A 26,906-nucleotide genomic window follows, 5' to 3' on the forward strand; every position below is an offset into this window, starting at 1 on the left:
AGCTATTAAAACTACCGGCTAGCACTCCACTCCTGCCACTTAGGTTGGATTTGGGTCTAAAATCTCTGGACCAAGTGGTGGGTGTGAAACCTTTAACCTTTTGGAGAAGACTATGGACAACCCCCGAGTTAGCAAACTACAGGCAGGAATTGCAGGGAATTCTTGCACTACCGGATGTAGTAAATATCCCATGGTTCAAATACATCAAATCTGAATTTGACCGGTTGGGCCTTCTGTCGCTGTGGAATGATCCCCTAGTCGCCTGCCAGGGCATGCCCCGCAAAAATCTTGTGGCTACGTTCTATGCATGCAACTTGGCAGCCCAAATCCAGGGCACACGCCCAGACTCACTTGTAGATAAATTTCTTGCGGTCAAGGATTCTTATAAGTTTGAGCCAGTTCTGGATGATATTTTCCCAAATCTGGCCCGGAAGCTGTTTCTCCAATGGCGATATAGTATTCTGCCGTTAAGAGCATTTACGAGCAAATGGAAACCATCGAACCCAGAGAGTTGCCCGGGCTGCAATTGCAGGCTGGAAGACGAACTCCATCTAGTCTTCTTCTGTCCCGCTTACTCTGCTGCTAGAAGATTCTGGGTAGCCCCCTTATGCAAGAATCTAGGGTTTCGCAGATGCTCTGAGGCTTTTCGAATCCTTAAAACTGATTTGACCAAGGTAACTGTGTTTGTAATGGTGAAGTTTTTAGAGGCAGCTTGGCATAAGAGACTACGCCTAATTGCCAGGATACCATAATTCTTTGCCTGTCCTTGTGCCATTTATCCTGATAATTATACACTGTATGCAAGAGCCACTTTTATCATATTCTTAACATGTTTTATCATATTGTTAATATGTTTTAGCTTAATTTTGGATAGACTGTTTGTATATATTAGCATTTTATCATTAGTCTGATTTTTATTGTTTTCCCGGATATCTAATGGATTATGTGTTTAACGGGGGGGTTGGGAAGTGCGACTGTTTTCCTGTATTATTTTATTGCATCTTTTATGGCAGAATTGCCGAAATAAAGATTATCGAAACGATTATATTTGCAAATAGGATGCTTCGTTTCTTTTATGTGCCTTTAGCCATGTTAGCAATGTTTCATTGGTAATGTTCTACCGTTATATCTTTATTATTTTCTTTTCACTTTTTCTTCTGTATTTAATTATATAAGAGAAGAGGATATGTTGTGATCTATGTTTATTGTGGAGTGTGGAGCACTGTGCCCAGTACGTTCCACATTCCAGTGTGGTGTGGAGATTCTCTACCCTGGCAGTTGCTGTCTGGCTGGTCAGGGGAAAAGCCACACTCTCTCTGCTCAAGTTGTTCTTGCAAGAATAAATCTTTTATTCTGCTCACACCACTTCAGTGTCCTTGGAATTCACTTACCACAAATCTCCTTAGAATTTAGCATTTCAGGCTCTGTGTCTAAATACCAAGTTGATGATAATTTGACGAGTTGTGTGAGCTTGGGTGAATTATTTTCTGTTTCATTGCCTCAACTGTTAAGTGATGGGTATCTAAGGTCTGGCGTAAGATGCTTCTATTGTCTGAGGTCATTAAGTGAATGGTATCCAATGCTACTTCAGGTAAGGCGGCACAGTTTATAATTATGGCACAACAGTCGAGCACTGTGGCTTCTCTTAAAAGTTTGTAATCGTTCACAAAAAGTAGAATATCGCCCATGCTTGCGACCCCCAACAGGCATCTTATTAAGACAGATACATTATTTTCTTCCTTCAAATGCGCTCGTGCGGTTCTCTCAGTTATGTCACAGCCGCTGTAAATCGCTTTTCTCGCACGTCTGTCTAACAGTGGAGTCAGGGAGTTTGCCCTTGTCACCTCAGATGTTTGCCTCTGTATTGGCTCTCATGCATTCACAAACCTCTTTCAGACTGCAGCATTGTGTACAGCGCTGCCCTTGGGTAGATTTTATCTGGCCTGCTGCTGTCTCAGAAAAATGCACATTCGGTCAGGACTGGGGCCTTTGGGGGTTCTCAAAACAAGAAAGGTACAGATAAGCAATCAAGCTACAATATCTGGCAACTTTATCGATTTTCAGCAAAAAATATAAATTCTCAGCCGCCTTCAAACAACATTTTCCAACTGAATGTTGTTTTAAGGGATTGTACTTTTTGAACATTATTATGATAACACTTTTGAGACCGTTTTTTCCATGTTTTCTCTGAACTTTGTAAACGTGTACAGTTTGTTTAAGTCGGGATTGGTAGCATAAGTGTTGCATTACCTTGTATGATCCAAAAATAAATGAACTTTCAAAAGCACTACTGAGAGATGGGCGTTGGCTCCACCCTCATGCTGATATTCTTGAGTACAGCTTTTAATTTGGCAGACATTGTGTCCTTCCGCTGAAAAAAGTGCCTGTATTGTACTTCTTACATAGTGGGAAATGTTATGCTTAACACATTAAGATTGTGTTTCGTATTGTAGCAAGTTAATGATCAAGGTTATATCTGATCTATTATGAAAAGTTATGATAAAGGCAGTATTCCTGACATATTTATTATGAAAAAATACATTAAAAAGAGTATTCATTTAATGGTGAATAGTTAATAATCCGTACTGAAGCTTGCAAAGAGGTAGTTTGTTGCATGGAATCTCACAAATTACCTTATTAGGCAACGGTTTTGGTGACTGTCCCCCATCCCACTGACAAACTCTTGGGGTAGAAGATTTGTACTATGATAATCCTTGTTAAGTCCTTTTATGAGAGACAGTATTTTGATTTCTTCTAAGACATTTTGCATACACGTCTAGTTTTATGACTGTGTGCCTTATGATTGCCTTGTGGGAATGCTTACTCTCAATACAGGAGGCATGGATTGGTTATAGTGACAAGTCAATGATCAGAAATATACAGGCCTCTTTGGTTGAAGTTATGTCTAATGTCATAGGTCTGATCTGTTTATTAGGACAATGTTTATTTTGTATTTTTATGGTATAAAAAATAACAACATCAGATAAACCATCCCAGAACGAGTCAAAATACAGTTTACCACTTTATCTTCATCGGTACAATTGGAACATGTGCTCACATCATCCCCCCCCCCCGCATTTCTAAGGCTTCAATCCTACAGTGATCAAGATGTGTGGATCAGAAACATTGTTAATTATCTTGCAATGCTATATTCAATTATTTACAGATTAAGGGAAACACAGTAGCTACAGCCCATTGATCCTGGGATGGACGCCCAATCATCCAACTGGCCTTTTTTTTTTTAAACATATGTTATTGCATTTATATAGTACCATTTGGGCGATCGCCTGACATAATTCAATTGAAAACAGTATAGGAGAATATTACAAGACATGGGTACCCCCATGAGGACCATTTTTATTTGAAACCAACAAAAGGAAACAGAGAAATTTACGCAGACCCTCCCACCCCACCCACCTCGGCAAACAGGATACAATACATACAAATACCCAAGGAAAAGCATCAATACCTCATACATTATGGCCCACTGGAAATATTGACGGGGATTGTGAAGGAAGAAGGACAAGGTCTATACCCCGGTACTCTGCCCATCTCTCCCATATCTCTCTATGCTTTTGGGGGCAACCCCTCACTTGAAACACCGCTATCTCTGCACCCATACATTTGTCCAGTTCTTGTGGCCACTTTCCCGTCTGCACAATATCACGTTTAGCGATCGTGAGAGCGAAGAAAAGTAAGTGCGGCTTATAACGATTCCCCCCTATGTCCTTCGTGCTATGAAGCAGGAATAGGCGCGGGTCAAATGGTAGGTCCCAGAACAGTACCTCACTAAGGAAGGTCAAAACTTTGCGCCAGAAAGGCTGTAAGGCAGTGCAACCCCATACAGTATGATTGAATGACCCCTCCTTCGTGTTGCAACGTAGACATTGAGGAGATGCAATGACTCCCATCCTCCAGAGGCGGAGACAGGTATAATAAGCAGGGTGGACATATTTGAACTGAATAAGTCGGTATCTGGAGGCTACCGCGGCGCCCCGGTGACTTGCTATCACCTCCGCCCAGTCATCGTCCGTCGGGTCCGGGAGGTCGTCCTGCCACGCCCTCCTTGTTTTGTGAAGAGTTGTAATGGAATGTGTGGTCAGTGTTTGGTAGATTTGGTGGATTATGTGCGCGCCTAGATCACCCATAAGGAGGCGACCCTCCAGCGGATGAAATTCAGGGAGGTCATGAGGATTTGTAAGTGAGGGGGTGAGAGCAGGGCGGAGCTGGAGGTGTCTGTGAAACTGAGTTTTATGTAGGTGGAAGTCAACTTGCAGTTGCTGAAAGGATTTTAGAGTGGTGCCCCGCATAACGTCTCCTAATGTGGAAATGCCAATCTGATCCCACTCGCGGAATCCCTTCAACATGGCCACTTGGGGCAGATAGTTCCCATGCCACAGGGGCGTCGTTTGTGTCAACCTCATGTGCCACCCCATTCGGCGGACGGTATATCGCCATAGACGGATCGTCGTACAAGTAGCATATAGTAGAAAGTCCAGATTCTGTGCGCTATATAGCAACCGTAGGGGGGGGTACACTTTCCATGGCTGCTTATTCCTGCGTGAAGGCAGGGTCTGCGGGTGAGGTATACCACCAATCATTGTGTGCCCAGGAGATTTTCAGACAAGGAGACACGAACACTCCGAGATATTGAAACCCTTCCGTAGCGTGTTTGAGCTGAGACGCCCATGTAGCTCTTCCCTGCTGGCCACACACCGAGAACAATACCAATTTAGCGGGATTAGTGTGGAGCCTGGTCATTTGTCCAAAGACCCGAAGGATCTGCAAGATACGCGGACCCGAGATCCATGGGTCTTTCATGAAGAACAAGATGCCGTCAGCATATACAGTCTGGTTGTGAGCGTGGCCAATCAAAGCCTCTGAGAACCGGGTCTCCACGGACCCATGCCGCCAGGGGCTCCACCGCCAAGGCGAAAAGAAGGAGTACAGGGGTCAACCCTGCCGCGTGCCGCGGCTGATGGGAAAGAGGGGTCATCGATGACCCGCAATACGAACTGAGGCCACTGGTTTTATATAAAGTAGGCATACGCAAGCCAAGAAGCGTGGACCAAAATTGATAGCCTCCAATAGCTGGAATAAATACTCCCAACTAAGGGAGTCAAAGGCTTTGGCCATATCGGCTAGGATCCAACTGGACTTTTGGGTATACTAAATTAACTATGCCCATGAGCTGTCTACAACATTGTCACAGGAGAAGAGGTTGCATGGGAATCACAAGTGTTCTGCAATCTGGGCAAGTTCAACATCAGGTCCCAGAGAGCGTCCTTGAGTAGATTATTTGGACACATTATTGACAGGATTTTAGAAGTTAAAGACCGAGTAGTATCCACCTGCGGCAAGGGGAATCATTACAGGGGCGTGGCCAAGATGGCGGCTGGGACTGTCGCTTGGATTTGAGTCCCAGCACACGGCATCCTACTCGGCTCCTGAGCCCTCCACCAGCGCCTGGTGGCCCAGTTTCATCATCTGGTACACCTCAACCACATGATTCCAAAGTTTTGCTGGGGGTTGCTGCTGCACTGGAGGAGCGGAGTGGAGTAGGAACAGCCATGCATATCTCCCTGTGCCCTTTAGCACTGGTGATGCATGGTGCAACAGTCTCTTTTGCCGTAGAATTTGCAGTAGACATGGCAAAAGACTTTGTCCTTTTCTATCTTGGTGTGGATGGCACTGTGCTAATCCTATGCTTAAAGACTTTGATAGAAAAGCAGACATTTGAGGTGAGCAGATCTATAGTGTCGCTGGTGTTGAGAGTGCTCTAACAGGAGCTGCTTTCCACCTATACTTGAGAACTACCCAGAGTTCTCTCCTTCTTTTTTGCATAATTTATGCGTCACTCAATGCCTGAAAGGGTTTTGTTTTGATATATATATATATATACTGCGGGTAACACTACTCTTCATGCCTCTAGTTTACATCCTAGGCACACGATCCAAAGTATTCCGTATGGTGAAATTCTCAGGTTGAAAAGAATATGCAGTGTGGCTACTGACTTTGAGACTTGTGTTAATGACCTGCGTAGCCGCATGAAAGCCCGTGGATATACAGAAAAAATGTTTAATCTAGCGCTAGTAAAATCCCAGGGCAGAACACGTGCTAGTCTTTTAAGTCTAACTTCTGAGAACACTGAATTGCCTGATGAGACATCAGATATGGTTTGCCCCAGATTTATCACTGACTACAGTAGCCAACAAAATAAGATAAGGCAAATAATCAATCACCACTGGCCCATTGTACTAACTGACAATGTACTAGGCAGTATGCTTCCTGACAAACCTCTGGTCACCTTTCGTCGAGCACTTAGTATGGGTGCTGTGCTCGACCAGAGTAGTCCTGAGCTCAAACTCAAACCTAATTGGCTAATCAAGGAGGGATTCCGGAGATGCTCTACTTGTAGAGCATGTAATTTTGGAATTAATAAGACACACTATAAAACCCCCTTCAATGATATTGAGATCCCAATTAAAGGTCAGCATACGTGCAAAACGGAATATGCAGTATATGTACTGACATGTACCTGTGGCCTCAATTATGTAGGCAGCACTAAACAACCGGTACATGTCAGAATCTTACAGGACATTCGGGCTATTTTGCATTCTGATCCTGCATATCCGGTGGCACGCCATTTTTTGAGCTCACACAACAAAGATATCAATTGCCTAACATATTATGTGGTGGCCGCAGTCCCCAAACCAAGGCGAGGGGGCAATCGTGAGCTCAAACTTCGTCAACTAGAATCACGTATGATTCTCGAATATGACTGCAAATGGCCGAATGGTCTTAACATCACAGAGGACCTTCGCCATTTTTTGTGATATGCTATGCTGTTTTGAACACTGAGTCTCTAGCGATCTTATTTAATCTAGGAGTTAATCCCTCTAGGTAGTCAGGTTCCCTGTTATCTAGTAGGTCAAATATATGATCCTAGGTGAACAGAGGTAGCTTTTGTCCAGACAGGTAGTTGCGTGGTCAGTCAAGTTCCTTGTTGGCCACTTGGCCATTAATAAATCTAGCTCCTCACCTTCTTCTATTTTGTAAATATACATTGATTGTTATTTAAAATCCAGAAAACACTTTTTATCTAATTTTTATATAACATTTTAGCACTTTTTTACATTGGGTGTTTTTAGCTATAAGGAATTTTACATATTGCAGTTTTATATCAGTATCAAATGTTTGTACAGTTTATTTAAAGAGATATGTAGAAGGACAGTGTCCTATCTCTAACTGTTAAAATTGCATTCATGCATTGAATATACAGGGTACTTTGCAATATGTTGGTTTAGCACTTTATTCCCCCCTTTTCCCCTTATTCCCTCATGCACTTTAAATATACTCCACTTGACGCAGGCTTGGAACCAGTCTAATCTGTATATATTTGCACTTATGGATCAGCCTAGGATCCCAGTCACTTCTGTGTGTGTAATTGTACGGTTTATGTAACGGATTTATCCAGGAATTAGGTTTAAAGTATTTTACTAAATAATAATTGTTGATTTATACAAACAATAATTGTGGTTTGCGAATTTTACAAATACCGTATTTTACACTAGACTCCGACAGATAGGAGCAGTATGTCTTTTATTTTCATAACACTGTGACATCATGTGACTGGGCGGGCCGATAGGGTGTGCACTGCATTATAAAAGTAAAAAATACAAACTGGCTCACTTGCATGTGAACAAGGGCTTTTCAAGCCCGAAACGCGTAGTGCCCTCCTGCCTGCCGACAACCTTGCAATAAAGAACCTGTGAAGCGCATCTGGTGGTCCGTCTCCTCTGTTACCTCGCCGACCGGACTTCGGTCTGACCCGGAAGTGGTGTTGTTTGGAGTTTTTGCATATATATAAGTATATATATATATATATATATATATATATATATATATATATATATATATATATATATATATATATATATATATATATCCTACTGACAGTTGCCAGTAGGATTGTTACACACAGTCTGACATACAGAAGTTCGCAAGTTTGCATATGTGTGTTGGAATTTGTAACCCCCCCTTTCTAGCAGGAGGGTAAAGTCAGTGAATAACTAAGGAAGACAATGATCTTTGCTTCTGACAGCGTCGGTCTGTCCTTCGGATTCAGCTTCCATGGATTAATGCGTTCACGTCCGTCACCCTAACCTGCAAAATGGAACATGAACATTCATCTGGACTCCTGGTGCCGAACACCACTAACACCGGGACCAGCCCTGGCATACCGGCCGGCCTCCTCCTTGCACTATTCTCAGACTGCGCCAAGGACCCGCGGTCGCTGAACTGAGCTTCTAGGTGAGTGTAGGGGTACTTCTTGCAGTCCCTGCCCCTCTCTACCCCCCTTTCACATTTTGCTGCCTCCACTGCTCTTTCGCAAGTGCCACATGACTTATTCAATGAGCTCTGACTATCTGTAGCATTATATCACAGAAGCCTGCCAGTCAAAGACCTGCAAACTGGTAAACAGCAGCAACGGCCTTGGGGCACCACCTCGAGGTAGGACTACATTACTACAGAGAACCCTAATGGGGTAATTTTTCATGTTGATTGGAAGTACTGTGGTAGGCAAAATAAAAATGTGTCTCCAAAGTTCTAAATTTTTACACTTCTGTCACCAGTAAACGACTGGCATAATGCTAAATCTATCTCCTTGCTCTTGTTTTTATTGGCATTTGTTGCTTTCTCTCTTACGCTTATAGCAGAAGACCAATCAGATGAACATTCTCCTGGACGCTAGTACCTCATCGATGTTTATAACCATGATGGGTAGCCAATAGCAGCCATACTATGGGATTATCGACCCACTTGCCAACCCAAAACAGAGTCTTAGTTTACGCACATTACTAGAAGTGGAAACAAGCATTGGCATAGCCAATAGGTCTAGCCTTTGGGACCTTATAAGTGTTTAGTTATCCAGCGCAATATCCTTGGTGCAACAACATCAAGTGTTGCATGGCTAAACACTTATAGGGTCCCAAAAGCGAGACCTATTGGCTATGCCAATGCTTGTGTATTATATTGCCCCACCGAGGGGCACTATGAGAAGCAACCCCCTGAACACAGGTCCCTGGTGGCCTAGTGGGTCTATTCGTGGCACGATCCACAGCCTGGTAACAGTTTCAGAAAGGCATTGTTGGAAAGTGGAGACTCTGCTCTTTCCAACCATGGCTCCCAGAAACCTGGAGAGACTGTTTCTGGCTTTAAGTCCCCACCATAGTAGGAGAGAGCACTCACCTGCTGCTCCTCATCACTCTTGATGAGAATCAGTGATGTCAGCATGTCTCGTTGTATGGTAACGTCACAGACGACCAGGAAGGGGCAGTAGCTGAAGCATAAGCTTTGCCTTCACCCTTTAGGGGGGAAAAGGAATCCTTTGGGGCAAGCTCCGGAGGATCCCTTTCATGCCTCCCCAGTGTCAGCCAATGCCCTATGAACACACTAGGAAGGTAAAGGGGTTAAAGGCAGTTAGCTTATAACTATAGCTTATTACACTTTGTTAAAGCCCTATGCAGGTATTTTTTTACATAGAATCACACCGATTGTGTTAGTTTTGCTAAAATAGTAAGGCGCTCTTAGGAGGGATTTTATATTGTGTTGATATCTATATTTTTGTAAATTTTTGTCGTTTTATTACTGCATGCCTTATGGTTGCCCTATTGGAAAGTTTATACTCGGTACAGTAGGCCTAAACCGGTTATGGTGACCAACCAACGATAAAAGATGCAAGCTGGATAGATTCACTGAGAAAAGTTATATTTGATGCCATAGGTCTGATTTGTTTATTATGGGACGTAACAAAGGCAGTTGACTGTGCTTATTTATTTGAAGAAGCATTTGTTAAAGGTAATAGGCCACTAAATGTGACTTGTTATTACACGGTATTACAAGTTGTAGATAGGGATTATGTTACTGAAATTGCAAATTACCTTAGACAGCAAGGACTTTGGTCTGGGTCTCCTCCTTTGACAAACACTGGGGGTAGAAGATTTTCACTGTGATAATACTTGTTAGGCTGTTTTGTGAGGAGTTACAGTCAACTGTAATGTGAATATATTAGTGTGTGTCAGTGCTAGTACTGGCGGAGCAGTCCATTTTTCTTTTTGTGTGTACCTTTTCATTTTTTTCATTCTGTGTTTATTCCCATTTTTAGAGCATACTACTATTACCCAGGCATTGCTAATGGACTGCTTGCTTGTGGCTCATTTCATCTGCAGTGTGCCACAAATCAGGCGACCATCTTAGATTGGTATTGTCCTTTGTATATCACTGTTTTACCGTTCCACATGTTGGTTCTAAACGTGGTAGCTATGTAGCAATTTTGAAACAACCATACAATATGTATAACCCAATTGTAAGACTCCCACCCACTGCCATGTTTGATTGTATTTGTAATTGCAGGCATATACCCACCATGTTCAGGTGGTGGCATGTCTTCTTTTTTTCTATTTCTATTCTTTTAATTTATCTTGCATTTGTTGTAAAGTTTGTGTGTGTTTTATTATTGTGGTCTTGTAAAGGCATGAATGCAAGAATGAGTGGGTGGCTGAATGAATGCATGAGTGCAAATATCAGATGAGTGATAAAGTGCATGCATGGTAAATTTATAGAGTGCATGCATGGTAAATTTATAGAGTGCCCAAGACACTTTCACTTTTTAAGCCAGACCAATTGGTATTGACAAAGCTTTTTTTTAGTATTATGCTCGCTTTGTACAGATTTTCGTGCATGATTTGAGTTGCACTTGATGAACCTCCTAATAAAATAATAAATAAAATAGTGTGATGTTCCAAGTTTATGTAAAATGCTCAGTGACCGTGAGGCGGGGTAGTGGGAATTTCCCATCTGTTTGAGAGCAGCGCTAAAGACAATTTGGATGTCTGTCACTTTCAGCACCATGATGCTGATGCTGTGATTGCATCTGTACCTCTTCCTGGCTGACCCGACCACTGTTTCCTGTCGGTTCTGCATATCTCAGTCTTGTGAAACTGTGGTTCCTTATATAATGTGCACAGTTCTCATAATTGGTAGTGACAAAGCTTGTAATCTAGATTGTTTCTTCATTCTGCCTCTTGGACACAAGGCCGGGGTGGGTGAAGAGGCCCTAGCCCAGCCACCTGTACATTGCCTTGCCTGGGGACATGGTTAGGTACCTTAGGGCAGTTTAAAGTGTCACTTTTGAGTCTTTTTAAAACAATCACTATGACCTCAAGGAACAGCCACTCATGTGTTGCCTGATGGTTCAGAGTACTCACTCGCTGTAGAAAAGGTTGAAGCTATTACGCCCAGCCTGGCAGTTTTGGTAGCTCAGGATTTTAAACTGTGATAGTTGCCTTCCAAACCTCAGACTTCACCTCCAATCACTGTGTTGCCTCTTGCACAGGATTAAAAGAACCAACCAGATATTTTAAAGCCTTGAGAACCTTTGGTTGAACTTTCTTTACATTTCTTTCTGTCTCCTGTTCAGTTGCATATGACATGTTACATCCATGTTTGTGTGCTTTGACAGGTGCTGGTTTGATGATGACTTTGTGGCCGAAGGGGTACATTTAAAAGCACACTATGCAAAGCTACACCTGGCATCCAAAGGAACATCTGCTGAACTGCACTCACCACAACGATTTGAAGGACTGACCCCTGGTGACTTCACTTCATCACTGGCCGAGAGAAAGTGAATTTGAAAGTGTTTTTGGAAACCTGAGTCTAGTGTGCAGAATTCTGCTGATCCATCTTGACTAGTGTGTGGTGCTACGAGCCAAGATTTTCTTCTTACAATTTTGAGACACCCGGAAGGGTACATGGGTGCTTGAGTTAATAACCCGTACTTCTGACCATGGAATGTCTTCAGCAGAGGTTCTTAAAGTGTGTTTGGTTTTATTACTTTACTGGCACTGGGTCTTTCAGATGCTGTGACCATTCATTGCAAGTCTATCCATCACCGTACTGTTTCATCGTACAGAACAAGCGGCTATAGGACTGAGCAAGAGTTCTTCCCTTCACCCAGAGCAGACATCGAATTAACACATCTGAGGCAGCTATGGAGTGGTCCACTCCCACTGATCAGAGGCGCACACTGGGAGAGATCTGTCTAAACTGGAGGAGCTGCTGCTCCCTCCAGAACATAAAAAAGAAGCTTCCCATTCTACAGTGGCTGCCAAAGTATTCTCTGCAGTGGCTGGAAATGGACTTCATCGCAGGGCTGACTGTGGGACTTACCGTTGTTCCACAATCCCTGGCCTATGCTGAAGTCGCTGGCCTTCCTGTCCAGGTATGTACAATTTGTGTGATATTAAAATGGTGATATGATGTAAATGACGGTTCCTTTGAGCCCGTTTGAAGCATTATACAATGTTTATATCCAACAGAAAGTATCTAGGTCATTCGAGCCGGCTACCATCTTGGAGTTGTCTGTAATTGGTGGATCATAATGTACTTAAGAACTTTGGGGCAGATCTCTGCAGACCAAGCACCAACAATGGTTGAATACAAACCCCACTATTTTGCATTTTGCTGAAATGAGTATCCCAAAATATTTGTCACATAAAGGCAGCAAGAGTAGCTTCAATCTGTATGTGGGAAGCTTACTTTGCGCTTCTTGTACTGTAGCGGTCGAGGTTGATGAGCGACTTCTACTGTCAGTACAGTGGAGAGAAAAATATGGTTAGGGAGATGTGCGTATTACTGCTTATGCTTATGATGGAAGCCACACTGATGTTGCTTGTGCTGTTTGATAGCTCCAGCCCTAGTGTCCTGCTGTACAGCACCAATTTTCTGGTTAAAAGGAGGTTGTGTTTCCACTGCATCTAAGCTAATGTATTTCACCAGCAGGACATGTATGCCAAAGGAATTTGAAGCTAGCTAACACCCAAACCTTATGCCTAACCCATGAATACCTACTAAAGAACCATGTTGAAGGGATTTAGCCAAGTCTTTATTTCTTAGGCTGGGATCCAGTCAAAGACGTATTTATAATTATAATCCACTGTGAAAAACTGGGTGCAAATAAAATTTTCACTAGCCCTTGTGGACTAGTGAGAGGGTTTCCTGACTGCACACACACTTTTCAACAATAGGTATATCCTATCTCACTCATAACCAAGCAGGCAGTCCCATTCAGAGTTGCACATACTGACCCTTCCAGAATATTTTCTCTCTCAGCCCAGCTCCAACTCTTTATTCACACTTTCCCACTGGCCTCATAGTTTAGTAAATTTGGGGGACATCCTTGCACCTTGTATACCAGTTTCTCTATCCGCTTACACTAATCCATGTAGGATTCCACCATTCCACCTAAGCGCGCTGATTTTCGCGACGCTGGCGTCTTTGCCGATTTTCGGGTAAAGACCCCATTTAATAATAATTTTAATTTCACTCCCTGACTGGTGTACTCACCCCATCTAGTGCTACCTCCCCTTGAGGGTCCGGTCGATCTTGGGGCTGTTTGACCTGGGGCTCGGGCAGAGCTAGTGCGGCCGCCATCTTGGGCAGGGTTTCCTCCCTTGAAGCGAGAGGAAAACAGTATAAAAACAGTAGAAGGACCACAATTGCGAGAAATCTGCATTGGACGCCTGAGGCTTGAGCCGGGCGGATACTTTTACTTTTACTCTAAGCCTGTTATTTTAAAATACTTTTTCTGTGTGTGCACTGCCCTTTGTGTCCTTTCCCCCCTGCACTAAGCGCGCTGATTTTCGCGACGCTGGCGTCTTTGCCGATTTTCGGGTAAAGACCCCATTTAATAATAATTTTAATTTCACTCCCTGACTCGTGTACTCACCCCATCTAGTGCTACCTCCCCTTGAGGGTCCGGCCGATCTTGGGGCTGTTTGACCTGGGGCTCGGGCAGAGCTAGTGCGGCCACCATCTTGGGCAAGGTTTCCTCCCTTGAAGCGAGAGGAAAACAGTATAAAAACAGTAGAAGGACCACAATTGCGAGAAATCTGCATTGGACGCCTGAGGCTTGAGCCGGGCGGATACTTTTACTTTTACTCTAAGCCTGTTATTTTAAAATACTTTTTCTGTGTGTGCACTGCCCTTTGTGTCCTTCCCCCCTGCACTAAGCGCGCTGATTTTCGCGACGCTGGCGTCTTTGCCGATTTTCGGGTAAAGACCCCATTTAATAATAATTTTAATTTCACTCCCTGACTGGTGTACTCACCCCATCTAGTGCTACCTCCCCTTGAGGGTCCGGCCGATCTTGGGGCTGTTTGACCTGGGGCTCGGGCAGAGCTAGTGCGGCCGCCATCTTGGGCAGGGTTTCCTCCCTTGAAGCGAGAGGAAAACAGTATAAAAACAGTAGAAGGACCACAATTGCGAGAAATCTGCATTGGACGCCTGAGGCTTGAGCTGGGCGGATACTTTTACTTTTACTCTAAGCCTGTTATTTTAAAATACTTTTTCTGTGTGTGCACTGCCCTTTGTGTCCTTTCCCCCCTGCACTAAGCGCGCTGATTTTCGCGACGCTGGCGTCTTTGCCGATTTTCGGGTAAAGACCCCATTTAATAATAATTTTAATTTCACTCCCTGACTGGTGTACTCACCCCATCTAGTGCTACCTTCCCTTGAGGGTCCGGCCGATCTTGGGGCTGTTTGACCTGGGGCTCGGGCAGAGCTAGTGCGGCCGCCATCTTGGGCAGGGTTTCCTCCCTTGAAGCGAGAGGAAAACAGTATAAAAACAAACGGCTATGACTCCGAGCAGCGGACGCGTACAGCGGGCGCGCCGTATTCGCGCCGGAGTCAAGCCAGAGTCCAGCCCGTCTGCGCCCGTCCGCGACAGACCGGGGCGCGGGGCGACTCCTCTAAATCCTCTGACTCCACTTGATGTCCCGGACCCGGCAAGGCTCCTCGTACAATATACGAAACAGGAGCTTCTTGTTATACGGTCCAAAATGGCCATTGGCTGTGATCATAACTATCCAGCCGATAGTCTCCCTATCAAATGCGACTTTTGCAACCACACTATTTCATCACCTAAAAGCGAGGGACTCCCCCTAGCGAAGCCTAACATGCTATTACTCAACTGTAGGTCGATGAAAAAACACAAATTGGAAATATACGACCTAATTACTAGCAGTAAGCCCGAAGTGCTATTTTTAACTGAGACGTGGTTGGATGAGGAGTCTGCCCCAGAAGCTTTGGAAACTACCCCCCCTGGCTACAGTCTACTGCGTCTAGACAGACACAAACAAAGAGGGGGAGGGATCGCCCTCATTCATAAAACGGAGCTAGAATGCACTCTAATAAAAGCCAATATACTACATAGTGAAAGCGGCTTATTTACCATCAAACTTGGACCGAGAAATATCATTATCGGCCTGTTGATATATCGTCCTACTGGAGTAGCTGGACAATTCGAAAGTCATCTTCTTGATTATATCACGCAACCAGCTCTCCGTTACAAAAAGTTTATAATTTTAGGTGACATAAACCTCCATTTTGAGGATAGGGAGTGCAAAGAGGCACAGGAGGTGGCCACGGCATTGGCGTCACTGGGTCTGAATCTCCAATCTACTGCCCCATCACACCAACATGGCCATCTCTTGGACCCCATCTTTGCCAACTGGGAAGGCATCACTACCTTACCTTCGGTAAAAATAATTTGGTCCGACCATTTTATAATTCCGTTTCTGGTAGAAAATACACTCACAGATAACATAATTCTTAAACCCTCTTCCCATAAACGTAGAAACTGGAAGAAGTTTGATCAAGCAGCTTTCAGACTTGCTCTCCAAAAAAATCCTCAGTTGCATAGTTACTCTCTTCAAGAAGCCTACGAAAACTATGAAAATTGGCTCTCTAATGCCCTGGATGAGATAGCCCCCTGGACATTTAAGCCCCCCGCCAGGCAGTCTAAAACTGCTCCATGGTTCTCTGAAAAATTAAAACTAGCCAAAGCCAGATGTAAAACTCTAGAGCGCAACTGGAGAAAACATTACAACCTCAAGGATAAAATGTTATATAAGACTGAACTCCATGAGTATCATAAATTAGTGAGATCAGAAAAAAGATGCCATCTCAAAAATAGAATTGACTCAGCGGACAATCCTACTAAAGAACTGTTTTCAATCTATAAGGAACTCACTATTCCTACTAGATTAGAAGCCCAGGACACATATTCGAAAGAACTATGTGACTCCATTGCTGATTTTTTTGTTAATAAAATTGACAAAATCCATGCCACCTTCACAAAAGATGAGTCCAGTTCTAGTGAATCGGCTGAAGCCAATAACAGTAACACGAGGACCCCTGGTCTCACGTGTTTTATCACTCCTGAGAAACAAGAGCTTTTCAGCGTTGTGAACAGCATACAATCTGGTTCCCCGAGTGATGTATGCCCACCGACTCGCTGCAGAGGAGTTATGGAGTCCACGGTCATTGACTATATCAGTCTTATTGTATCACTATCCTTTGAGGAATGTAAGGTACTAGATGCCTGGAAAACAGCCCAAGTAATCCCCCTTAAAAAAAAGGCTAACATCCACGTCTCCCAACTCCAGAATCTTCGCCCCATATCCCTCCTCCCTTTTTGTGCCAAGATTGTGGAGAAAGTAGTGAATAAGCAACTCATGAGTTACCTAAAAGATCATTCGCTCTTACATCCCACTCAATCAGGGTTCAGAGCCGGATACTCTACTGAGTCAGCCCTACTTTTCTCCACCGAGAGTCTTAGGCGCATAGTGGACGGGGGAGAGACAGCAGCGTTGGTACTATTAGATCTAAGTGCAGCCTTTGACACCGTGCTGCACTCAACGTTGCTGTCTCGGCTATCCGGCATGGGAGTAAAGGGATCGGCCTTTGCGTGGCTGGAGTCCTTCCTGGCCAACAGAAACTTTCAGTTGCATTGCCCCCCCTTTAAGTCTTCTCTCAGAAATGCAAGCCATGGGGTTCCTCAGGGCTCTAGTCTGAGCCCCACCTTGTTTAATATCTATATGGAACCCCTGGCTCGCATAGTCACCCAATTGGTGTTCAAACTTACGCCCGACCACAGAGAAGACGCCATCAATTTCTCCAACTGCCTCTCCTCCGTGGCAGCTTGGATGAACAACAACTGTCTTCGCCTTAATGGCGACAAAACTGAGCTGTTGGTGGTAGGCAAATCTTCTTCCGCATGGTCCCACACGTGGTGGCCTGCGGAACTGGGCAGCCTGCCCCGCCCTGTGGCTTCGGTGCGGAACCTGGGCATAACATTGGACTCTAACTTGTCTTATAAACCTCACGTGAACAAAGTTACAGCAAGATGCTTCAGCATACTGAGAGTCCTTCGAAAGGTACTAGACCTTCTCCCCATGGACTCAAGAAAGACCATTGTCCATGCCCTAGTCACCCCCCATCTGGACTATGGGAACGCATTGCTATTGGGGCTGAGCAAAAAGGGCACCCACCAACTCCAGTGCGCTCAGAATGCCGCAGTGCGCCTCGTGCTTAAGCTTCCTCGAAGAGCCTCAGGGAGACTGGCCTTGTCCAGACTCCATTGGCTCCCCATCAAGGAGCCAATTGAATTCAAGGCCCTATGCTTTGCCCACCGCATAGCCCACGGCACCGGTCCAGGATATCTGCAAGGTTTACTCACTATTCATCGTCCTACCAGGAACCTTAGATCTTCTGGTACGATGCTGTTCAACATCCCTAAGATAATTAGAGCCAAGATGGGTGGCTCCTCTTTCAGATACTTGGCTGCCAAGGGTTGGAATGAACTCCCTCTTGAGATGCGGATGGAACCCTCTGAAATGAGATTTCGAGGAAAATTAAAAACCTTCCTCTTTCCCCGCATCTGATTTCCACATTCCTTGCGGTTTTCAGCGCGGGGACACTCTGTTCCTGAGTAACCAGGCGCTTTATAAATGGCTTCTATTCTATTCTATTCTATTTCCAAAGTTGGGACAGAGCTGCTGCCCCAATACCTAATTATATCCCGTTTTGCTACCTTCATGGCCAGATTGCATATTTGCACATGGTCTGTTTGGCCGCAATATACATAAAGTTGTTGAGCAAAGTGATTTGCTGACTTATCTCACTGAATGTAAAAAGTGAATTGGTCCCAGGAAACTTGGCACATTTATGAGAAGGAGCAGTAGGAGATAGTTACCTGCGGTTGAGAGTATCTTGTTCTGTGAAACATTTCGCCTGGCCCATGAAACCTCTCTAGGCCCACCACCATACAAGAATGAGGTCCAAGTATTCCCCGCATTGTGTACCAACCTTCACCTTTTTAAACCGTGCAGGTCCTCTTTGGATACTCTGCCACTTTATTCAGTCTCCAACCTTCCTTATTTCACATGTCCAAAGACTGGAGTCCAAAAGTAGTACACCAAGGTAACACAGTAAAGTCATTAGTTGTGCTGGCTGCTTTTAAGGGCAAGACGATTCAACAGAGGAAGAACTTAAAAGCCAGGAAACATCTCATTGTTTTGACTAGGGGTGTTTAAAATAACAAGTAATCACATATAGAGGGTTTCCATTGGTATTCTTGAAATAAGCATAAAGTGTGTTATGTGAACTACTTCAATAAAAGTAAAACATGTAATAAAATAAATAATTAAATTCTGCACACACCAAAATGATACCACTGCAAATGACATAATGGGTCCTATAAAAAGCAGCCAACAAAAGAGTGAAAGAGTAAAGTGGAAAAAAGTGCCATCTCCTAGCCCACTTTCTTTTGAGGGATAGATTAGGGATAGGAGGATAATTTATCAAAAGAAAGGACTTTCACTCCGTAAGTCACTCATTTATTTGACAAACGTATAATGCACACGATACCCCGAGGGGTTTCCCAGTGCAGGATAGATGCAGAGAACGGTGGCCCAAGCAGATAGCTAGACAAGCATTAGCATATCCAATAGGTCTCGCTTTTGGGACCTTATAAGTATTTAGTTATGCAGCACAATATCCTTGGTGCAACAACATCAACTGTTGCATGGCTTAACACTTATAAGATCCCAAAGGCGAGACCTTGGGCTAAGCAATAGGTCTTGCATTCACGAGAGTTTAAGCTATTGGCCTTGTAAATGACAATGCCTTATATTTATCTTTTTAAAAACCCACACATAGATAAAAGACATTATGATTTACAATTCCAATAGCTCAAACTCTCGCAAATGCTTGTTTTTCTCTGTCAGTCATTTCCCCCTGAACCATAAGACGTCAGTGTATTGACCTATCTGCTGTAATCTGTACTCATGTGAGTATTCACGTATGAGTCTGTTACCTTAAGGAGCATAAATTCCTTGGTGAATAGTATTTACAGAGGCCTTGTTTTCATTACAGTTTCATCTAAAGAAAACCGAGCACCTAAGAGGTAGGATTAGTTTCTCCTCCCCCCCTCACTGTAGTGCCAGAGGCATGGCTTTCCCCAGGCTGATTTGTTTTTTGTCCTTCATTTACAGGCTTCTGGTCCTGATGAGATTTCCCCACATCAAGGGGTTATCGAAACGCGTAGACCCCCCCACCCAGCATTAGGAATACTCTATTTGATTACTAAATATCAAAAATTTCATTCGTATTTTTCCAATGCTATGTTTTCAAAATCAGGAAATTGTAAATAACTTTGTATAGTTCCAGAAATTTTGTGTGTGTATATATATTAATGTTCTGTCTTGTATGAGTGTTTGTATGAAAGTTGTTAGATTGCAAGAAATTGTCTTTATTAATGTTATGTGGAGTTCAAACAATTTGTATGTGTAAAATGAAAAAATTGCTCATTTATATGGCTCTTTTGATGCAAAATTAATAAAAAAGTATTGGATTAATTCCGGAGAAATACAATCCCTGAGAGTTACTGTTTAGACTCAGCAATTCGAGCGATCATTCTTTTGATCCAGTGTGGAAATAGCTAGGCAATATTGGTGCTCGTGTTGGTTCGTAGTTATTGATTGTGAGGCTTGTCCTTATTGCCAGTGAGCCCAGACCCTGTCTTGGTAATGGTAATCTGTACTCAGACTGGATTGAAAATAGAGGAAAGTCATCCTCGTGATAAGGGACATGCAGAGTTAACCTTAGGGGCTAACTGAGTACAAACATAGCGAGCGCCTCTGTCGCTAGCACGTCCTCCTCTATATCACTTCTAAAAGATGTGTGCCAAGAAAAGAGCTCCTCTCTGGCCACAAGTACATGCAACTCCCAAATAGGACTACAAGAAAAGCAGAACCTCACCAACCAAGCACACCCTACACCGTAGCGGTCTACCTTTCCAAAGATGCACTTTGGTACTCTGTCATGGGATATGCAGTAGTAAATAGGGACCGCAATACAAAACAGTGCAAAACTACTAAATTGCTATCATTTAATGCCTAAAACTAACAATTGAATTGAAAGTAGTTTAGAGATCATTATCCTCCACAGTGCATTGTCATCTGTCTCTTGTCCATTGTACTACCCTCTCATGCCAGGCCCACTGCAGTCTGCTTTACAGTGCTACCCTCATAGCGTACTCCTGCGGGCGCCAGAGGAGCTGGTTCTGGACAGAAGTGTCCTGTGGTCAGATATATGCAGTGCTGTGATGCGTGCACCTACTTCCATTTGGTAGCTTCGGGCCGATTATAGGTGTTTTTAATAAAAGGAATAAAAACTGTGAGGGTAAAGCTGGGCTCCCTGGAGGATGTGAGGACGGGGTGGGAAAGGGTGATCAGTCATTACCCTTAGAGGTGAGAGGGACAGTGAAAATGGAGTGCGGGGGCCTAAGTTATCAGTCTGCACTCAGTAGCTGTGTGGGGGGAGGGCGCAGCTCAGTGGAGGAGGAAGGACAGGTAGGATGCAGGGAGAGAGAATTGATGTTGTTGGAGACTTCAGGACAGCAAGGTGCAGGGCAGAGAATCACGCAGAGGACGGGGACTATCTGCAAAAGTCAGCGCTCTGTACAGTGGGGAGTGCGCGGCAGATAGGGGTGTGGCATCATGGCGGATGCAGGCCTGTGAGAGGGCGCTATGTGCATCAAAGGTGGCTGGGCCTCCCCAAGTCAGGCCTCGTCGCCGTGCAGCACTAACTCCCGTTCAAACACTAGATGGAAACTGCTGAGCCCTCCTTTCTTCTGTCACAGGAAATGTTTTGCTGGCGGACACTTCCTGGTCTCATCGTCAGCGGATTTTGAGTATGTATGTTTAGGTCATTCGGTGATACCTCTAGTTCTGTATAGTGCAAGCACGCATACACACATCTATTCAAATACTGAGACCGAAGACAAATAAACGCACTTTTGCAGACAGACAGCCACACCTGCTCGTACTGACCAACATAGTTACAGGCAGCCAGGGTGAACGTCATAGAAGTCTGCAGTCTTGCATTTGTTAAACCCGCATAACACAAGCGGGTTCTCCCAACACGCGAGGCTGCTGAAGCAGCGCATGAAGGGTGCCCCGCCCACTCGAACTCACCGCCACCACTTCCACCGCGCACCTCTAATCACAAAGCAGACGTACCTCTTAATAACGCAAAGGTGTTCGACTGGCTTTTATTTGCCGATCACGTGACTCGCTGGTAAGGAATCCTGATAACGTAACATCGCACACTTGGAAATATCCTTACGGCCTTATTTGCAGCTACGCAGCAAAATGTGCCTAGTGTAATTTTTTTGAACAATTTTATTATTTTTTATTTTTCCCCCTAAAATTGGAAACCCAAATGTGAATTCTTGAAACACAAGTCCAATATTAACTGTCTAAAATAAAGAAAAAACAGGTGATTGTTTCCACCAGCGCTGTATTGAAATATTGCTTTATATATTTAGTTAACTGTAATGCGTCACGTAAAATAAGACCACCCCATCCATCACTTAACTTCTAAGGGCCAGATGTAGGAAGCCTAATTCCGGTCGGTAACGGCCGTAATGACCGAATTTCGGCCATTACCGACCGGAATTAGGCTACTGAGATGTAGGTGCCCGAATTGCTAATTCGTTAATTTACTGCATCGGTATTTTAAGGAATCGGTAATTTACCGATTCCTTAAAATGCCGAATCGGTAAATTACCGAATTAGCAATGTAGGGGGCACTCAAATGAGTGCTTTCCCCTTTTTGGAATTCGTTATTTACCACCAACTACAAGTTGGTGGTAAATAAAGAAAAAAAAAAAAAAAGCAATCTCATGCAAATTGCTTCAGTGCCATGTTGCAGACATACGTCTGCAACATGTGCACCCATACACAATTGAGGGGTGCAACAGGGTCTCAAAGTGACACCCTGCCACCCTTCAATGTATTCCCCCTTTTACCGAATCGGTATTTACCGATTCGGTAATTGCCATTCATTCCTATGGGCCTCCAGGCCCATAGGAATGAATGGCAATTACCGAATCGGTAAATACCGATTCGGTAATTACCAAATCTTAACGATTCGGTAATTTTTACCGAATAATTACCTACATAGGATTTACCGATTCTAAATTGCCGAATCGGTAAAATTCGGTATTTTAGAATTGGTAAAGCCTATTTAACCTACATCTAGCCCTAAGTGTTCACTGTGCCACACCCAACCTTTACAAACTGACTAACTTCCTTTCCAACACTGTGCCATCACATGTATCTGATGTGGCATTTGGAATAATGAGGTAGATCGTAGACAAGGACGAAGAGCAGCAGGTCCAGTTCCTGTGCAAGAACCCTAATTTGTGTTTTTCCTTTTTAAGCCTTATGCTGCCGAATGTTACGGTATTGATGTCTATAAAACATAAAAATTATGGTTAGAACAGGTGAAATCTGCAAGTAACCTGTCGGTCGCGATTGAAATGGTGACAGCATCCATTTAACATTCAGCCTCTCGAAGTTGATGAAACGAGAAGAGGGTTTCTAGGTGACAATCAAGCCTGACTTTTTAAAGTGCCTATAGAAATATGGCACGGTATGGACGACACAATATGTCACTATATAACAGACAATGCTTTATTATATTAAGCTTCCGCATTTGTTTCTGGCGTTCCAAAGTTCAACCTTGCAAGCAGAAGTAACCAGGAAGGAGTGGCATGTGAGCAAAGAGAACAAGCATTTGCCACGCGGCCGTAAAAGTAACAGCCGCGCGGCCGTGAAAGCTAGAGTGATCGCAATAAAAGAGAAAGACATGCGGCCGAATGGTGCTAATGACATGTGAATGACAGATGGCGGCTGCGTGTGTGCACGCTTGCGTGAACGCAAGCGCTAGGCCAGCCAGCAGCACTTTGAAAACTCACCTACTAAATGTCTCTCCGAGCAGCGCATGCGCTGGCTCAGCAAGACCTAAAAAAACAAGTTTTCAGATTTTTCACAAACCAACAATAAAGAGTTAAAGTTCCTAAGAGTGGCTGGGAGTGAGTTCCACAGCTTAGGACCAAGATAGGCAAAGCGTGCCCTTTAATACGGGTTAATCAAAACCTGGGTGTAGTGACATCAAGTGGATAGAAGATCTCAGAAAACGCGTAGGCATATAAGGAGTCACCAGTCCTTGGATGTATAAGGGCGCCAGGCCGTGAACATACAGCACTGTGCCTTGAATTTGATGAGTTTCAAGCTCTTAAGCCAGTGCTGTTCCTGAAGCAGAGGAGAGACAGGGGCATGTCTTGGTAACCTAAAAAGTAACTGGGCAGCCGCAATCTGAATAGTCTGGAGGCGGCTAATCGAGGTCTAATCCGTGCCTAGGTACAGCACATTGCCATGATCCAGTCTGGATCTGATCAGAGCCCAAATTACCGTTCTCTGCGCTGCTAAGGGGATTAACCAAAGGTTCTTTTCCAGCCACTTGAGGACTGAAAAACAGGCAGCAGTGACCTTAGACACCTGTGGCTTCAAGGAAAGTTTGTCATCAATGATAAAACCGAGATTCTTGACCATACTAGACGGAGACAGTAGAGGCCCAAGGGAGTTAGGCCAGTGGCTAGGTACCCAGAGATCAGTGTTGTTGCTCAAGACCAGGACCTCTGTTTTATTGACGTTGAGTTTCAGTGCGTTTTTGTTCATCCATAAGGAAATATTCCCCAGGTCTAAGTGAAGCAGCGAGGGGTCATGATGTTGGGCGGCTGATAATGAAAGGATGATCTGAGTGTCATTAGCGTATGACAAAAGGGTGAGCCCACACTTCTCAATTACATCTGCTAATTGATGAATGTAGATGTTAAAGAGCAAGGGGCTCAAAATAAAACCCTGAGGAACGCCAGAGCTAGTGTCTTCGATCTTGCATTGTACGAAGAGACCTGGAAGATGCAGTCCTTTAAAAAGGAGGTCACCCACTTCAAGCCCAAGTCTTCTATACCCAAAGACTGAAGTCTGCCATTCAGAATAGAGTGAGACACTTTGTCAAATGCAGTGCACAAGTCAAGCAAAATGAGAGTGGCTGTGCCTTCAGAGTCAAGATGTTATCTAAGACATTCAGTAACCCCAAGAAGAGCGGACTCGGTGCTGTGTGCTGCCCTGAAACCAGAATGCAAAGGATGGAAAAGCCAATGGATCTCAATGAATGTGGAAAGTTGTGTATTAGCATGCTTTTCCAACATTTTGAAAAAGACAGGAAGGCGGTAAATAGGATGGAAACTTGACCAGGAAGGGTCCAGGTCAACTTTTTTAAGAGGGGGAGAACCAGAGCATGTTTCCAATTCTGGGATACGATGCCTGTACTCCGAACGGTATTAAGAAGCTTTAAAATGACAGTTAAAACTGAGTCATCTAAAAGTCTGAGTTTCGCGGGGGAGGAGGTCCAGCGGAGAGCCAGACTTAATGGATTGCAGTGTATTCTTTAGTGAAGCAAGATCCAGAAAGGACCATGCCCTAATTTTGGGGATCTCTTCCAACTTATTAACCAGAAGAGTGACTTCTTCTCCCATAGGGGTAGCCAAATGCATGTAGCTCTCTGCCTTTACAGCATCAGCTGCTAAATGGCTGTGAATCTTATCAACTTTTTCTAGAAAAAAACTGGCTAACTTATTGCACTGGTTTTGTGAAAGAGAGGACGGAGGCAGGATGTTACTAGCCGCCGTGAGTTCTTTCACCACCTCAAAGAGAGTCTTCTGACAGTGTTGAAAGCTGACAATCTTATCAGTAAAGTACTTTCCATGTGCCGATTTACAAAGGGCATGATATCTTTTGTTCGCCTCCACAGCATAATGTTTCCTCCACTGCCTTTCCAAGATTTTACATTGTTTCTTTTCTAATCTAAGTATATCAGTAAACCAAGGAGCAGGAGATTGAGTTTTATCCTTCCCTTTTAAAGTAGGTGGCAAGGTGGTGTCCATAGCCTCAGTAAGCCATTGATGAACATAAATTTGGTCCGAGTCAGCTTGAGAGATAAGGGTAAGCTTCGTATTAGGAAGCAGCTCATTCAGTGCTGAAATGTTAAGTTTAGATCAGTTCCTGCTTTAGATTTCGACACAATCTGAGAGATGGGGTAGGAGGGGACCATAATACTGAAAGACACCGCAATGTGATCCGACCAACAGAGTTGAAGCGGGGGCTGGATTGAGAATGCATTAATCATTGATAAAAGTGAGGAAAAGTTGTTATCATCCTCCAGATGGAGACTGATGTCGCCAAGCGAAGTGAAGTTGACTGCCTGCAGGATGTGGGGGCAGTGAGTCAGGAAGAACGGAGCACCAATCATCATGGTACCCAGGAGGGCGATAAATTAGTGCCCCGGAGAATGTAAATTTCAGTGTCAGGGAGAGAGTAAAAAGCAGTGCTTCACAATTAGGGATCCGGAGATCCTCAACTTTGCATTTAAGGACCTTTTTAAAAATGATGGCAATACATCCACCAGTTCTACGAGGTCGGTTTACCCCATGAAAGAAAAATTGTCAGTAAGCGCAGTTATATCTGGTAGAGAGCCTTCATGCAACCAGGTCTCAGTAAGGAATGCTGCATCAGGATTGACGTCGCAAAGAATTTAAATAAACGCAGCTGGCGCTTAGGGAGGGAGCGACAGTTTAGGCTAAAACAAAGAAAATGCTGCGCGGGAGAGAGCTCCACCCGGTGATTCAAATAGGTCTGACGCTCAGCATCTCTAGCCTGCGACTCGATCAGAGGAGTAGCCGTCTGAGCCTCCCTAGGACAGGTGGCTAAGGAGCAAGCGAAGTTGCAGGGTTCCCATGAGAAAGTTATAGTGTCTAGGTTAAAAATTAGACTATGTGTTTTAGGTGTAGGCCTTAAGCCATGCAGAATCAGAGAGTGTAGGATGTAATTTCTGGCTGCAAAGGTCCAGTGTTTCTGGGCCCTGGCCCTGGCCTGATGCGGACAGGTGCAGATGGGCTTGCCTTAGGCACACCAGTGGCACACCTACTGCGCACGTCCGCTCAGCTATCAATGTAAAGGGTGTTTCCTTGGAGCAGTTAGACCGCTCCAGCCCTGGAAGTGGGTGCAGCTTCACACTCATCAACCCTCCGTGCAAACAGCACTGCAGCCGCGGCGGACCAAGACATGAGCCGAGGGAGATGCAGAACAGACAGCAGGTAGGCGGGAGCAAATAAGGGAAATAAAATGGAAAGCGGCAAATGAAAAAATTAAAAGGATTAAAAACTTTGAAGTTACCCAAGCAAATCAATGGAGCACGAGGAAAAACAAGCTGTTCCCATCATGCACTGGGACAGGAACAGACTAATTTGCATATAGCCAGGTTCTGAACTGGGATGGTGCTGTGAGCTAAAAAACGGTGTTGGATCTAGCCCTGATCTCTTGACTGGGTGAGAGTATTCTGCTTAATTCAGAAACTCTGTCCATCACCACCCCTTGTTGTTGAATAAGTGGAGCAGCATAACCAGCAACTATTTGATGCACGTCCGCTCAGCCGTCAATTTAAAGGGTGTTTCCTTGGAGCGACTAGACAAACTCCAGCACTGGAAGTAAGCGCACCCCCGGTTGTGGGTGCACTTCACACTCATCAACCCTCTATGCAAACGGCACTGCAGCAGTAGCGAACCAGGGCAGGAGCCGAGAGAGGTGCAGAACAGA

At 44.3% G+C, this 26,906-nt stretch overlaps 1 protein-coding gene across 2 annotated transcripts in view; it reads left to right on the forward strand.

Moving 5' to 3' along the window:
• Nucleotides 1-26,906, forward strand: part of SLC26A11 (solute carrier family 26 member 11) — a 249,507-nt gene that overhangs the window by 50,905 nt on the left and 171,696 nt on the right. Inside the window, exon 2 of one of the 2 annotated variants that reach the window (XM_078654073.1) lies at nt 11,525-12,283. The exons of the other annotated variant lie outside the window; for it this stretch is intronic. Within the exon in view, the coding sequence (XP_078510199.1) occupies nt 12,053-12,283 (231 nt within the window). The 5' untranslated portion in view covers nt 11,525-12,052. The remainder of the gene's footprint in view (nt 1-11,524; nt 12,284-26,906) is intronic. 2 annotated transcript variants of the gene reach the window in all.

The sequence above is a fragment of the Lissotriton helveticus genome, chromosome 7 (assembly GCF_964261635.1).
Source record: "Lissotriton helveticus chromosome 7, aLisHel1.1, whole genome shotgun sequence".
NCBI classification, from domain to species: Eukaryota; Metazoa; Chordata; class Amphibia; order Caudata; family Salamandridae; genus Lissotriton; species Lissotriton helveticus.